The sequence below is a fragment of the Ambystoma mexicanum genome, chromosome 7p (genome assembly GCF_040938575.1).
Source record: "Ambystoma mexicanum isolate Mex_15411 chromosome 7p, UKY_AmexF1_1, whole genome shotgun sequence".
Taxonomy (NCBI): Eukaryota; Metazoa; Chordata; class Amphibia; order Caudata; family Ambystomatidae; genus Ambystoma; species Ambystoma mexicanum.
This window is the reverse complement of record NC_090939.1, coordinates 722418743-722432382: the sequence shown is the minus strand read 5'-3', so window position 1 is coordinate 722432382 and position 13640 is coordinate 722418743. Positions and strand designations below refer to the sequence as shown.

The window sequence follows — 13640 nt, the reverse complement described above, 5'->3', positions numbered from 1 at the left end:
TCCAATCTCACCTCCTTCAACTCTCCCAGGAAATGCATGATCTTTTGGAAGCGCGCATAACTGCCCAGGAAATCATCTTAGTGATTTGCTCCCTCCCGTCAGGCAAAGCGGCAGGGCCGGATAGCTTCTCTAACAAATACTACAAAACATTTGCTACCATCTTAGCGCCACACTTAACCAAGCTGTTTAATTTCTTCCTAATCTCTGGGTCCGTGACGGCGCTATGGCAGAATCGGTCACTACCCTAATTTTGACGCCAGGGAAAGATCCGGAAGACTGTTCTTCTTACTGCCCTATAGCGCTCCTAAATACTGATGCCAAATTATTTAGTGAAATAATTGCTTCCGGACTGGGGGGGGTTGGGTGGTGGCCAGGGGAGTCCTTCCAGCTATATTAATAGCGACCAGATGTACTTCATAAAACACCGAGCTGCACACAATAACATTAGGCGGATGATGGATCTTGTGGCAATAGCCCCTCAAATTCTGGGGAGATTGTCCCTGCCATCTTTGGATGCTCAGAGCGTTTGATAGCATGTCATGGGACTACTTGAAGCTGCTGCTACAGGCATACATGTTTGGGTCTCGTTTCTCCAAGCTTGTGCTCGCAAACTTCCAGATCCCTCCCATCCGAACCAAAGTTAACTCACTCTGGTCTCCTTTACTCCCCCCTGGGCAAGGGAACCAGACAGGGCTGCCCCATCTCCTCTGGTTTTTGCGTTGGCTGTGGAGCAGTTAGCGCAAAGAATCTGCCTCAGTCCCTGTATCTCTGGTTTCATATACAGAGGGAAGTGCTATGAAGTAGCTCTGTATGCTAATGATGTATTGTCTTTCCTTTGTGATGCATTATCATTTTTGCCGGTCCTGATGGAACTCCTGGATCAGTTTGCCAGGGTATCGGGGTTCTGTATTAACTATGGGAAATCTGTAGGACTAGGCCTGACTGAAAACCTAGAAGCTTTGGCTACTTTAAGAGAGACCTTCCCTTTTTGCTGGGCATACCAGGATTTCTCTAACCTGGGGGTCCACATTACTTCAACCTACACCACCCTAGTGAAAGCAAACATCCCGCAGCTATGGAAGGAAGCCAAAGACTTATTACACCATTGGGAGTCGCAAGAGATATCATGGTTGAGCCAGATCTGCACTGTCAAGATGACTCTCCTATTAAAATGATTATATATCTTTCAGCAGTACCCATCCTATTTCCAGAATGTGAACTGCTTGACTTACAAAAAGCAGTGGGGCAGTATATTTGGTAGCGGAGACAGTCTCAAATCCCTCCCAAACTCCTCACTAGGTCTAAGGCGCTTGGCGGGCCTGGGGTCCCATCGATTCAGAGATAAGTCTCAGCGTCCCAAATTGCCCCAATGCTAGAATGGGCCCTTATTGAGAATTCCCCCAAATGGAAGGATATAGAGCAGGCTGCTTCCCCTTTCCCATTAAGTCACCTCCCTTTCCTCCCTAAAGAGGCGAGACAACCACAGTGCAGTCTTTAAGTGACCACTCTTACCACCACCCTGCTAAGATAAGGCATGCCTGCAACAGGGATTTCGATCAGGGTTCGGTCCTCTCTCCCCGATCCTCCAAACCCCTGCTTTCTCACCAGGCATGCACACAAACACGTTCAAACACTGGGGGTCCGGAAACACCCTAAGACTAAGCGATCTCTTTAGGGGTGAGGCGCCACTCACAGTCATTAAATGTAAGCAGAGGTTTAATCAGGTGGAGTCCAGAGTGCTTTCGCTATGCACAATTACGTCACTGTGTGTCTAATAAGTGCGTTAGGCAGACGGGCTGTCGCTCTCCCATGGGGATGGAATTCAGGGTACTGGAGGAGCAGGGTGCGCATAGGGTCTCAACATGTTATTGTTTGCATGAAAGCACATCACAAGGGGGAAAATTCCCATATATGCTGTGCTGGGAGAGGGAGCTAGTGCTAGAAATTCCCAAAGAGTCATGGCTGAAAATTTGGGCCCGAGCACATAAAAGTTTGATGCACTCTCATTAAGGATGGCACCCTTAAGCTTGTTTCCGTTGGTAATTGTTCCTTCAGAAACTACATGCAATTCGCCCTACCTATTCGGACTGCTGCTGGCATGGCTGCAGACAGCTGGGAGACTTAATCAACATGTGGTGGCACTGTCCCACCATACAGACCTATTGGCAGGAGATCCGATCCAAAATCAAGGATATCCCAGGTACCCTGCTCCCCTCCCCATGTGTCCGTTGACACTCCTTTTTGGGGGTGTTCCTAAAGATGGCACGCTTCCAATGGAAGATCGCAAGGCAGATCTGATATCTCAACTGCAGATGGTAGCAAGGATCAGTTGTGCATGCTTTTGGAAGACAAAGTGCCTGTGCACCTCTAACTGAGGGGTAAAGGTGTGGGAGATTATAGGGATGGAGAAAATGTCAGCACGCCTTGCAGGCCAAATGCTAAAGTTCTCTTTAAACTGGGGCCCTTTCCTGGAATATATTTCTGAAAGAGCATATGTTCTTTTGGCCACTGCTATTGAAACACCTAGCATTGCAGTAATCATACCCTTTTCTTCCCCCTCTCGCGTCTTTCTCCCTTTCTTGGGTCTTTGTTAGGGGCATCTGTGACATTTGTACACAATGAAATGTCGATGTTAACTGTAGCTTTGATCTTTTCTTATGGAACGCGCTCATCAAAATTTCAATAAAAATATATTTTGCAAAAAAAAAAATTGTTTTAATACTCTTCAATTTTGGACAACTCTTTTTTAGATCTTTTAAAAGTGAACTTATGACGATTACTGACAACTTTAGGCTTGTACAAGAAAGGTGTGGACATGCTGGAAGCCTCAACAAAGTTAGAAATATAACAAAAACAGACATTCTGCCTGGTATGAAGGCCATTCAAATAGATACTCCTGTCCCACCCAAACCAGCTATTGATCAGGGTCAGTTAACCCTTCCAGTCAACTATGGAGTTGGCAACATGTCCCAATTTACATCACTTGCAATTCCCACCGGCTGCACTACCTTTGGAGGGTGTTATTGCCAAAATACTGTAGTTGAGGTTCAGTGTAAGAGAAGACTGCAAGGCTTTAGTTAACAAAACAAAGCATTGGATACATACAAACATAAGATCACAACACATACATCCCCATCAAATACCTTCAAATCTGAGCACTTTGTTATTTTGCAATGAGGAAAGTGCAAGGTTTCTTTCATCCCTAGCGATTGAATAATCCATAAGAAATCTATCCTCTTCCAATCTTCCAAAATCTGAGGGAGATTGGCAGAGAGAGATTGACTGTAACTGTGAGATGATATAATGATCGTGTGGCTCCATAGACAAGCCAGTGTTAAAGAACATGATCACTTTCACACCTACACACAACTCCAAATTCAATTTACCATCACCTTTTCAAGCATCTAACATCTTTACTTTTATGTTGCTCAATATGGAACAAACAAGTCAATTTTCTGAAACATAGCCAAGGACACCCTAGATCACTGCCCATAGCTAAATAATTGTCAGAGGGAATTATTAATGCTTAAAGATGTTGGAACACTCAAAAGGAAGTTAACTTTAAAAAGCAATTTCTTACTGTTTTGGGACAAGATCAAATCTCATTCGGTTCAGAAGCTCGTCTTCCTGCAGCATGACTAAGGCAACAGGAAACATGTGATCAAAATCAAATTGAAATTGTACACCAGCTGGTGGGTCACGCAGAAAGTTTCTACGGTCCTGAAAGTCATTGGGGGAGAAAGAAGGGTAACTTTGTTAGACAACACTGAGGTGAGTTACAAAAAGGTCCTACAATTTGACATGTTAGCACAGGATTGGCATTCTTGGTTTAACATGTATTGTGTGCATCAAATTCTGAAGTAAAATCATACCAAACAATGACCAAGTAGTGAACATCCAAAAACATGTTTACATTAAAAGGGTGAAAATCCTGAGTATTGTGAAAATAAATGTGTGTGTATATAAATGGTTTCTTCAAACACAAGTCAATGAGGACTAGCAATATTAAAAAGTGATGAGGTTTGCTTTTTGTTGAACTAAAGGTGATAATACATATAAAACAGTAAAATAAGTATTAGAATATAATTCAAAAGCTATATACAACAGAATAAAATGACAAACGCAGATTATTAATAGTCCACATTATTAAACATAGTCTAAACATAGTCACTAAACAAAAATTCATCAATAATTCCGAAGATTGAAAACATCCAATAAGAATTTGTTCCAGGCTTTTCACCACATGATTATCAGTTGACTCCATGTCTAAATAATATGAAATCGATTATTAGTCACGTTAAAAACTTTCTTTAAAGGCACAATATCTGTTTACGTGATATGCCATACAGGGTACACAAAAATAAAATATGTAAATTAGTTCTTAGTGTTTCTACATCAAAATCACATTTTGGGAACTGGGCCGAACCATAGATTGAATTTAAAGAATGCAAGTTCCATTGGTTAACACAAAATCGGGTTACCATTTTCCTTGCCTTAGAGTTTCTATCACAATAAAATCGGTATCATTTGTATTGGTGTAAGGAGCATGAATGTAATACAAACTAAGGTTTATTCCGATTTTTTTCAGTTAATAGAGAACGCAGAACATTTCCTAATTATTGATATTAACAATTTTGGCACTATATATTCTATTAACATATAAATACACCACCAGTACACCAGCCCAGCTGACAGTAACACACTGTCAACTTGCCGAAAGACCATCGGGACTGGAAACTAGAATGGTTTGAAGGAGAAAAATAAGGAACTGTCGTTTTCATGCTATGCTCCAATCTTCTGGAACTCCGTCCCAATGGCAATCCAAACTGCTCAAAGTCTCATTCATGTTTAAAAAAAGAACAAGTTACTTACCAACTGTAACGTTCTTTCGACTGGATGTTCCTCCCACGTATTCCTCATCTTGTGATAATTTGTTTCGCCTGCTTCGCTGCATCGGAAAACAAATTTCGGCAGAGGGCGCTGTGCTCGAGGCTGTGGTGTCGAATGTCCCTCGACGGGCTCCGTACCGTGTCGACGTCACCGATGGGATAAATGGCTCCAGCCGCGCCCGTTGGCTTCAGTTCTGTTTTTTCGAGGAATTAATCGTGGAACATCTAGGCGTATGTTGTGACTGATAGGCCCATCGTGAGAGGAACTTGTAAGAAGTATAAACTATTCCGCGGGGTAGGTTGGGAGGGTCGATGAGGAATACGTGGGAGGAACATCCAGTGGAAAGAACGTTACAGTTTGTAAGTAACTTGTTCTTCGAATGGATTGTGTCCTCCCACATATTCCTCATCTTGTGATAGACTCCCATAGCAGTGATCAATTTGGAGGTGGGAATAATAGTTTTAGTTTTCATGTACAGAGTGGAGAACCGCTTTGGCAAATAGACCTTCATTTGAGGATGAGGTATCCAAACAGTAATGTTTGGTAAAGGTATGTATTGATGCCCATGTTGCAGCTGAGCAAATATCTTTTGCCGGAACTCCCCTCTTCAAAGCCGCAGAAGTGGCCATTCCCCTTGTTGAGTGAGCCCGAAGCCCATCCGGTGGGTCTTTCCCTGCTAATGTGTGGCATTCCAATATAGCTAGAATAATCCAGCGAGATATGGTTTGTTTAGTGACCGCCAAACCCAATTTACGACCTTTGTAGCCCACAAAAAGTTGGTCGTCTTGGCGTAATTTCGTCATTCTTGCAATGTAAAAGCTGAGGGCCCTTTTAGGGTCCAGCCTATGTAATCTTTCCTCTTCTTTTCCCAGATGAGGAGGAGGATAAAATGTTGGTAAAACAATTTTCTGCGACAAATGGAAGTCGAAAATTACTTTCGGTAAGAAAGATGGTTTAACTTTCAGAATTACTTTGTCCTTATAAAAAGTGGTATATGGAGGTTTACATGAGAGAGCCTGTAGTTCACTAACCCTGCGGGATGATGTTAATGCCACCAGGAGGACAGTTTTTAATGTCAGAAGCCTCAATGGGCATGAGTGCAGAGGCTCAAATGGTATACAGGTCAAGAATTTAAGAACTAGATTCAAATCCCAAGTTGGAACATGGAATGGTATTGGTGGATATACATTTGCAAGTCCTTTCAGGAATTGTATTATTAATGGGATTTTAAAATAAGAAACCTCTTCCGAGGAGGGCTTAAAAATGGAAAGCGCAGCAAGGTATCCTTTGATTGTTTTGATCTGGAGCCCCAGATTTGCTAGATGTAACAGAAAAGAAAGCACCATTGGTGTGCTACATTGAAAAGGGTCCACATTTCTATCCTTGCACCAGTTACTAAATTTATTCCAACGACACCGGTACAAAGATTTTGTTGCTGGCCTTCTGGCCGAAAGCAAAATCTCCATTACGTCATCCGGAAGATCCCAATCCTTGTATCTCAACCTCTCAGAAACCATGCATGAAGGTTGAGCGCGTTGACCTCTGGATGGAGAACCCGACCTTCCTCTTGCGAGAGAAGATCCTCTCTTTGTGGAAGACGTACTGGAGGGCAGATGGACATGTCCAGAAGGTCCGGGTACCACGTTCTCCTGGCCCAATCCGGGGCAATTAGGATCATGATTTTCCTGAACCTTCTCAACCTCCTGATTACCTGAGGAATCACAGGGACTGGAGGAAACGGGTACAGCAGGGGAAAATCCCAAACCACCACGAACGCGTCCCCTAGAGCTCCTCTCGGAGGAAATTCCCTTGAGCAATACTGATCGCACTTTCGGTTCACTGAGGTTGCGAACAGATCCACTTGAGGGGTTCCCCAAAGGGTGAAGATCTCTAAAAGGACTTCCTGAGCTAACTCCCACTCGTGGGAGACTGTGCTCTGCCTGCTCAGAGCGTCTGCCGCCGTGTTCTGCTCTCCGGCTAGGTGAACTGCCGATAGAGAGATTCCCTCTTGTATTGCCCAGAACCAGAGCTGCATCACTTCTCTGCAGAGAGGTAGTGACCCTACGCCTCCTCTTTTGTTGAGGTAGTACATGGCCACTGTGTTGTCCGTCATTATCAGGACATTCTTTCTCTGTACGGAGGGCAGAAAAGCCTTCAGAGCTAGTCTGATTGCCCTCAGCTCCAATAGGTTGATGTGTAGTTTGGACTCCGATGGAGACCAACGTCCGCTGATTGTCAGATCGTTGGTGTGTGCTCCCCACCCCGTGAGTGAGGCGTCCGTCACTACTGTTATCTCCGGCCATGGTTGCCAAAAAGACTCTCCCTTGAGGATGTTGTCGTTGCAAGCCCACCATGATAGATCCTGAGCACCTGCGCTCGGGACTTGCAGAAGAGCTGACATATTCCCTGAGAATTGGGACCACTGAGTTCTGAGGGCCCATTGAAGGGATATCATTCTCAGTCTGGCCTCTGGCACCAGAAAAATGCAGGATGCCATGAGGCCGAGCAACCTCAGGCAATCTAAGGCCGGCAGATGCTGGGCTTTTTGAAATTTTGTTACCATCTGCTGTATGTGGAGAGCTCTCACCTCGGGCGGCGAGGCTTTGCCTGAGGAAGTGTCCAAGACTGCTCCGATAAACTGGAGTTGTTGGGATGGTATCATGTGAGACTTCTTGAAATTGAGGGAGAAGCCCAGTTTGTGGAGGAAGTGGCAGGTGATCGACAGATGGTTCTTGAGCTTGTTCCGAAGAACATGCTCTGATCAACCAATCGTCCAGGTAGGGGTAGACGTGAATCCCCCCATCTCCTGCGACTCGCTGCTACTACCACCATCAGTTTGGTGAAAACCCTCGGAGCGGAGGTCAGCCCGAATGGCAGAACTCGAAACTGATAATGAGAACCGCCAACTGCGAACCTCAGGTATTTTCTGTGCATGGGATGGATTGGCACATGAAAATAAGCATCCTGAAGGTCCAATGACGCCAACCAGTCTTGGAGTTGGAGAGCCTGAAGGATCTCAGAAAGGGTTAACATCTTGAACTTTCTGAGGAACTTGTTCAATTTTCTTAAGTCCAAGATGGGTCTCAGTCCTCCGTCTTTCTTCGGGATGAGAAAATAAGGGCAGTACCAACCCTTGTTTCTCTCCGCTACAGGTACACGTTCTATTGCACCTTTCTCTAGCAGGGTTATAACTTCCTGCCAAAGGAGCGGGTCTGGAATCTTGGTAGAGCTGGCTCCCGGTGGATGATCGTGAGGTCTTTTTAGGAAGGGAAGGCAGTAACCTTGGGCTACTGTTTCCAGTGCCCAAGCATCTGAAGTAATGCCTTGCCATTCTTTCAGATGCTGAGAGATTCTGCCTCCCACTGGTGTTTTGTATGATAAGACCTCAGAGATTTGGAGGCGGCTGCAGGAGCGGCTGAGGGTGTAGATGCCATTCCTGAAGATGGCTTTGTCTTTCTTCCTCGTCCACCACGAGTGACATTTCTTTTGCCCCTTTGAAAAGCCTGTCCTCTTCCTCTACTAACCGAAGAGTAGTAACGAAAAGAACGACCCCTCCAGGAAGATGACCCTGAATAGGGTTTCTGAGGCTGTCGCATAGAGGCGCTAAGGGACTTTGCTGCCGCTTTCGAGGTCTGTAGTTTTTCCAGGCTTTCGTCAGCCTTACTACCAAACAGCCTCAAGCCATCAAAGGGCATGTGGAGAAGCCTGGCCTGCACATCTGATGCAAACCCCGACTTCCTCAACCACACAAATCTGCTTAGCACTGTGCCTGAAGCCATGGACCTGCTAATACTATCAGCAGTATCCAGTCCAGACTGGAGGCATTCCCCATTGCCTCCTTACCGTCATTGACTATATTCAGGAAGCCTTCTCTTTCCTCGCCTTCCGGAATATGTTCAGCCACCGCCGAAATACATTCCCACAGGGTATGTGTGAACCTGGCCAGGGTACAGGTGACATTGGTAGATTTCAAGGCCATGCTACTCGAAGTAAAAACTTTACAAGCCCAGGCATCAACCTTTTTATCCTCCCTGTCCGGAGGTATGGTTGGGTATGCTGTCTGCCTGGATGTAGTAGCTGCCTGAATTACCAAACTTTCTGGAGTAGGGTGTCTACTCAGGTATTCTGGGTCAGAAGTCAAAGTTCTGTACTTTTTTGGGAGATTACTGTCTACTGCAGCAATGCTATCTGGTTTCTCCCAGTTTCTCTCCACTGTTCTTTGTAACATCCTATGAAAGGGGAGTACCAGATATTTTCGGGGTCCTCTGAATAATATCTGTCATGTCATCCTGTTCAAACATAGGGGAAGCTCTTCCCCAACCTATATATTCAATCACCCTACTCATCAGATTTCTGTACCCTGAATCCGCGTGATCTGCCGGATCAGGTGTAACAAACTCTAATTCAGGTGATGTATCCACACCACTGGCAGAATGTAAAGTTACAGACAGGTCTCATCTTTGTCTGAGGATCTACTAACTCCTCTGGAATTTATCTAGTCCCATATTTTACTCCAAAAGGAGTGACCTCTTCTTCATCTGAACCAGATTCCTCAAAAATCGAAGACATGGACTTAAAGTCTGTTCTTGGTAAAGGTGTAAACCTTCTCTCTTCCTCCTCGTAAGTTGACGATGGAATCGGTGTTTTCTTCGATGTAACCTTCGAAGAAGTCGAAAGGAACCTTCGACACACTCGACGAAGCCTTCGACAGAGGCGTCAACGATGACATAGGCTTCAACATCGGAGCCGTCGACGCCGATGGCGTCGATAAAGTTACACCTGACTACTACAATTTGTTTTTTTATGAGGGATCGGAGAGATACTCGATTCTCGAGAGTTTCTCGATGACTTGTCGACTCGAGACTTATGGGTACTACTCGGTTTGACCGTTGTAGTTTCTGACTTCCCTGCGTCGTCCAGAGGAGCAACCGGGATCTGGTTTTTCTGCGTTTTTTTTTAGGGGGTCAAGGCCGCATTCTCGAATACCTGCAACATTTTCTTCCTAAAGCTCTCCCATTTCGTTGGGGAATCCGATCTAGTCGGGCATCGAAACAATTCTGTTGACGAATCGGACGATGACGACGGAGATCTGTGTCTCCTCTTGAGCTTTTTTGAGGAAGACGAAGAAGATCGCCTTGACCTACTATGAGATCGGGATCTCTTCGAGTGCCTTTTATGGCGTTCCGATTCTTTAGAGTCGGATGATTTTTTATGTTTTTTGATAAGGCTTTCGAAGAGCCCTTCGACGCCTCCCGCCCCACCACCAACTTACTATTCCTCTCACGGAGGGCCTTCTCTGTCATAGATTGACAAGAGCCACAGTCGCCTGTTCGGTGGTCTGTGCCCAGACACCATAAACAGATTCGATGGGGATCGGTAATGGACATCTTCGATCCGCAATCATTACACTTCTTAAACCCCGTCTTGGGTGTCGAAGCGGTCGAAGAAGACGACATTTTCGATATAAAATCCTGAAGCGCGCCGTTCACGAGTTGCGAAGCAATCGGAAAAACAGAACTGAAGCCAACGGGCGCGGCTCGAGCCATTTATACCATCGGTGACGTTGACACGGTACGGAGCCCGTCGAGGGACATTCGATGCCACAGCCTGGAGCACAGCGCCCTCTGCCGAAAAAAAAATTCAGATGCAGCGAAGCTGGCGAAACGAATTATCACAAGATGAGGAATACGTGGGAGGACACAATCCATTCGAAATGAGGCCTATAGAATTCTTCATTAAGCAGACACCTATGGGCTCCTCCAATGCGATCCGACTCCGACCATCCAAGAGAGATTTCCACGTCAGGCAAAGATGCAGGGTTCCTTCGAATCCAACAACAATCGCCTGGTCACTCTGGATGTGGAATATTTATATTCCAATATACCTCAGTGGGAGGCAATACGAGTATGTAAATATTATTTGAATGAAAGAACAGAGCCTCACCTGGTTCCGACTGATTTTACTTTGGAACTTTTAGAAGTAGCTTTAAACCAAAACATCTTCAGTGTCAAGTCAATTTTTGATCCAAACTAAAGGCACAGCGATGGGAGGCTCTTTTGCCACAAACTGGGCCAACTTGTATATGGCCAAATTTGAAGAGCTTTTTATTTTAACTCCCAACAATCCCCATTTTGCAGCGTTACACCTATATAAGAGAAATATAAATGACATTTTGATCGTTTGGGACACTAGAGAGGCTAACATCGATAATTTCTTTGACTGGGTCAACAGTCTCAATCCCAATCTCAGATTCACCATGTGCAAAAACAATTAATGCATTTCTTTTCTAGATTTTACTATCAAAGTGATAGACAAAGCGATGGGATGAGTCTCTATAGAAAGCCAACAGATCAAAATACCATCTTACACCACCCAAAGTCCCCAATGGATGATATACCTTTTAGACAGTTTCTCTGTGGGAGAATAAACTGTACCCTAGTGCAGGATTTCAAAAAAGAAGCAGACATTGTATTTAAATGGTTCTTGGACAGGGGCTATCCCAGGCATGCACTTAAAAAATGCAGAAAAAGAGTGAGATTTTTGGCCAGAGCAAATCCTTTGGATAAAACTGCCAACAGAAAATAAAAATCTAGGACTGCATGTGTAACAACTTTAAGTCCACCGAGCAATGCCTTCAAAAAATTGATTCTCAAGAATTGGCATACTCTCCAACCTAACTCTCCAGACTTGGAACCCCTCCCCCCTTATTTGCTTTAAAAAAAAATCTCAAGCAGCATTTAGTTTCAGCGAATAACTGCTTTGGCAAACGTCTGACCAATTTGAGAGCACACATGGGATTGCCACCTGTCAAGGGACACTACCCTTGTGCAAGTTGTGTAGTCTGCAAATTGACATTGAAAACACAGAATGCTGAAGTGAATCACAGAAAGTATTGTTAAAGTATCTGGACTTTCACAGCATGTGTAAAAGCAGTAGTGTAGTGTATGTTATTCTGTGTCCCTGCAATAAAGCATATGTAGGCAAAAACCACGAGATAAGTGAAAGGGAGAATCATTGAACATGGGTCCAAAATCAGGACCAAAACTATGGCCGCACCGCTTGTGGAACATTTTGTGTCGATGGGCCATGGTGATAATGACATCAAATGGTGGGTTATTGATAAAATCCAGGGAACCAATACCAGTGAAATCGAATACAGATTAGCCAGAAAACAACAGTTCTGGCTGTAAAAACTTGACACATTTCGCTCCGGACTTATCCAGTAAGAAGAATGGCAGCCTCTGGGCATATAAATTTGCACCAAGTGCTAATCCCCTGGTATGTCTTGCCATCTTATAGCAATGTTTTGTGCGACTATCACTCCGCTCCCAGAGTCAGTCCATTGGTTTCCCTCTGGTGCTCGGTCTCACAAATGTATTTATTAATTTTTATTTTTTACTTTGTTTGGGCTCCCTTCCACCCAATACCATCGGGGGAGGTAACAACTTTTTCATCTGTCTACCTGATTTTTGACTCCTCTAATCTTTGTCCCTCCCTTATTTTTGGGATGTGTGGGCACTTTTGCTCCCGTTTAGGCATGTCATTGGAGGCAACGGGACAGTCATTTCAGCGGCCCCCTCTTACTGAGCGTATCCAAGGTATTGCTCCCTTGTGTTCCATTTTATTTTAATTGATGTGCATCCATGCATGCTGGGTCGGCGATGCATTCACGGCAGACTCCCTCTCTCTGTCACGCCGTTGTTGAGTATTGAGATGCCGTCACCCAACGACGGTCCTGCAGCATCTACCATGTTCATCAACTACGTGGTTTCCATGGTACCACACTGGTGGTCACGTTTGGACGTGACATTGGCACACGTTTGCTGTTTTCATTAACAGCTCAGTTCAATTGGTACAGGATACAGAGTTCTCCTTAAGAGCACTACATGGTTATGCACCCTGTGCTGCATTGGGACAAGGTGCCACACTTTCTGGCATTTGATCAAGGTACCAGCACGTCCCTCTGTGTTCTTTTTATTCATGTCTTTCACTTGTTTCTAACTTAAGGTGCACCTGTGCACTGTAGAATCGCATTGAAACATGAAGGATTGCACTAAGAATACCAGTGATTCGTTTAGCGCAAGAACTCGCTCTGATGCACTTGCTTCTATATTTGTGTTCCCTTTCTTGCATGTGGCACAGCCATGCTTGGCCTGGGTCGATTCGCTTGTAGACAGGACCACTGTTCCCTCTCAATCTTTGAGTAATGTTTTTACCTTTTTTAGACAAACAGCTTGGCTAAGGTATTAATAATATGCCAGATTATTAACCTGTGGTGGTGCTTTTCTGGTTGCTTTGTTTATAGGTTTCTGCTGGTGATCAGGAAACAACGCCAACAGCATACCATGCACACTTCATCAATTTGAAGTAAGGGCGCCTTTTGGGCGATTTGTAACTTATGTTGACACAACAGTGATTTCTTATCTATCTTTTTAGAATTTTGTTTTAGAAACAGGTACCCAGGCCTGATGAAAATGAGCCCAAAATTGGGTTATAGTTGAAACTAGTAAGAAAGGGAAGTTCTATACCCCATTACTTAGAGCTCAAGATGTTTAATTGAAGACAATCATCATGATTTAGATTGTCTCGCATAGTAGATTTCAAGTTATTCCAATCTCCGTTAGTTCACATTCTCCTTCCCAATATGTCCTCCTAATGTTATACAATGGTTGACAGTAATGTTATATGGTCTCCTTTTGATGTGGAATTAATTTAATCAAATTAGTTCTAGTCTTTACTTTTTGCTCCCT

At 44.4% G+C, this 13640-nt stretch overlaps 1 protein-coding gene across 1 annotated transcript in view; it reads right to left on the bottom strand.

Moving 5' to 3' along the window:
* The window catches only part of SYAP1 (synapse associated protein 1), a 1300668-nt gene that overhangs the window by 798593 nt on the left and 488435 nt on the right, over positions 1-13640 (bottom strand). Inside the window, exon 5 of the mRNA XM_069636804.1 lies at positions 3581-3720. Within this exon, the coding sequence (XP_069492905.1) occupies positions 3581-3720 (140 nt within the window). The remainder of the gene's footprint in view (positions 1-3580; positions 3721-13640) is intronic.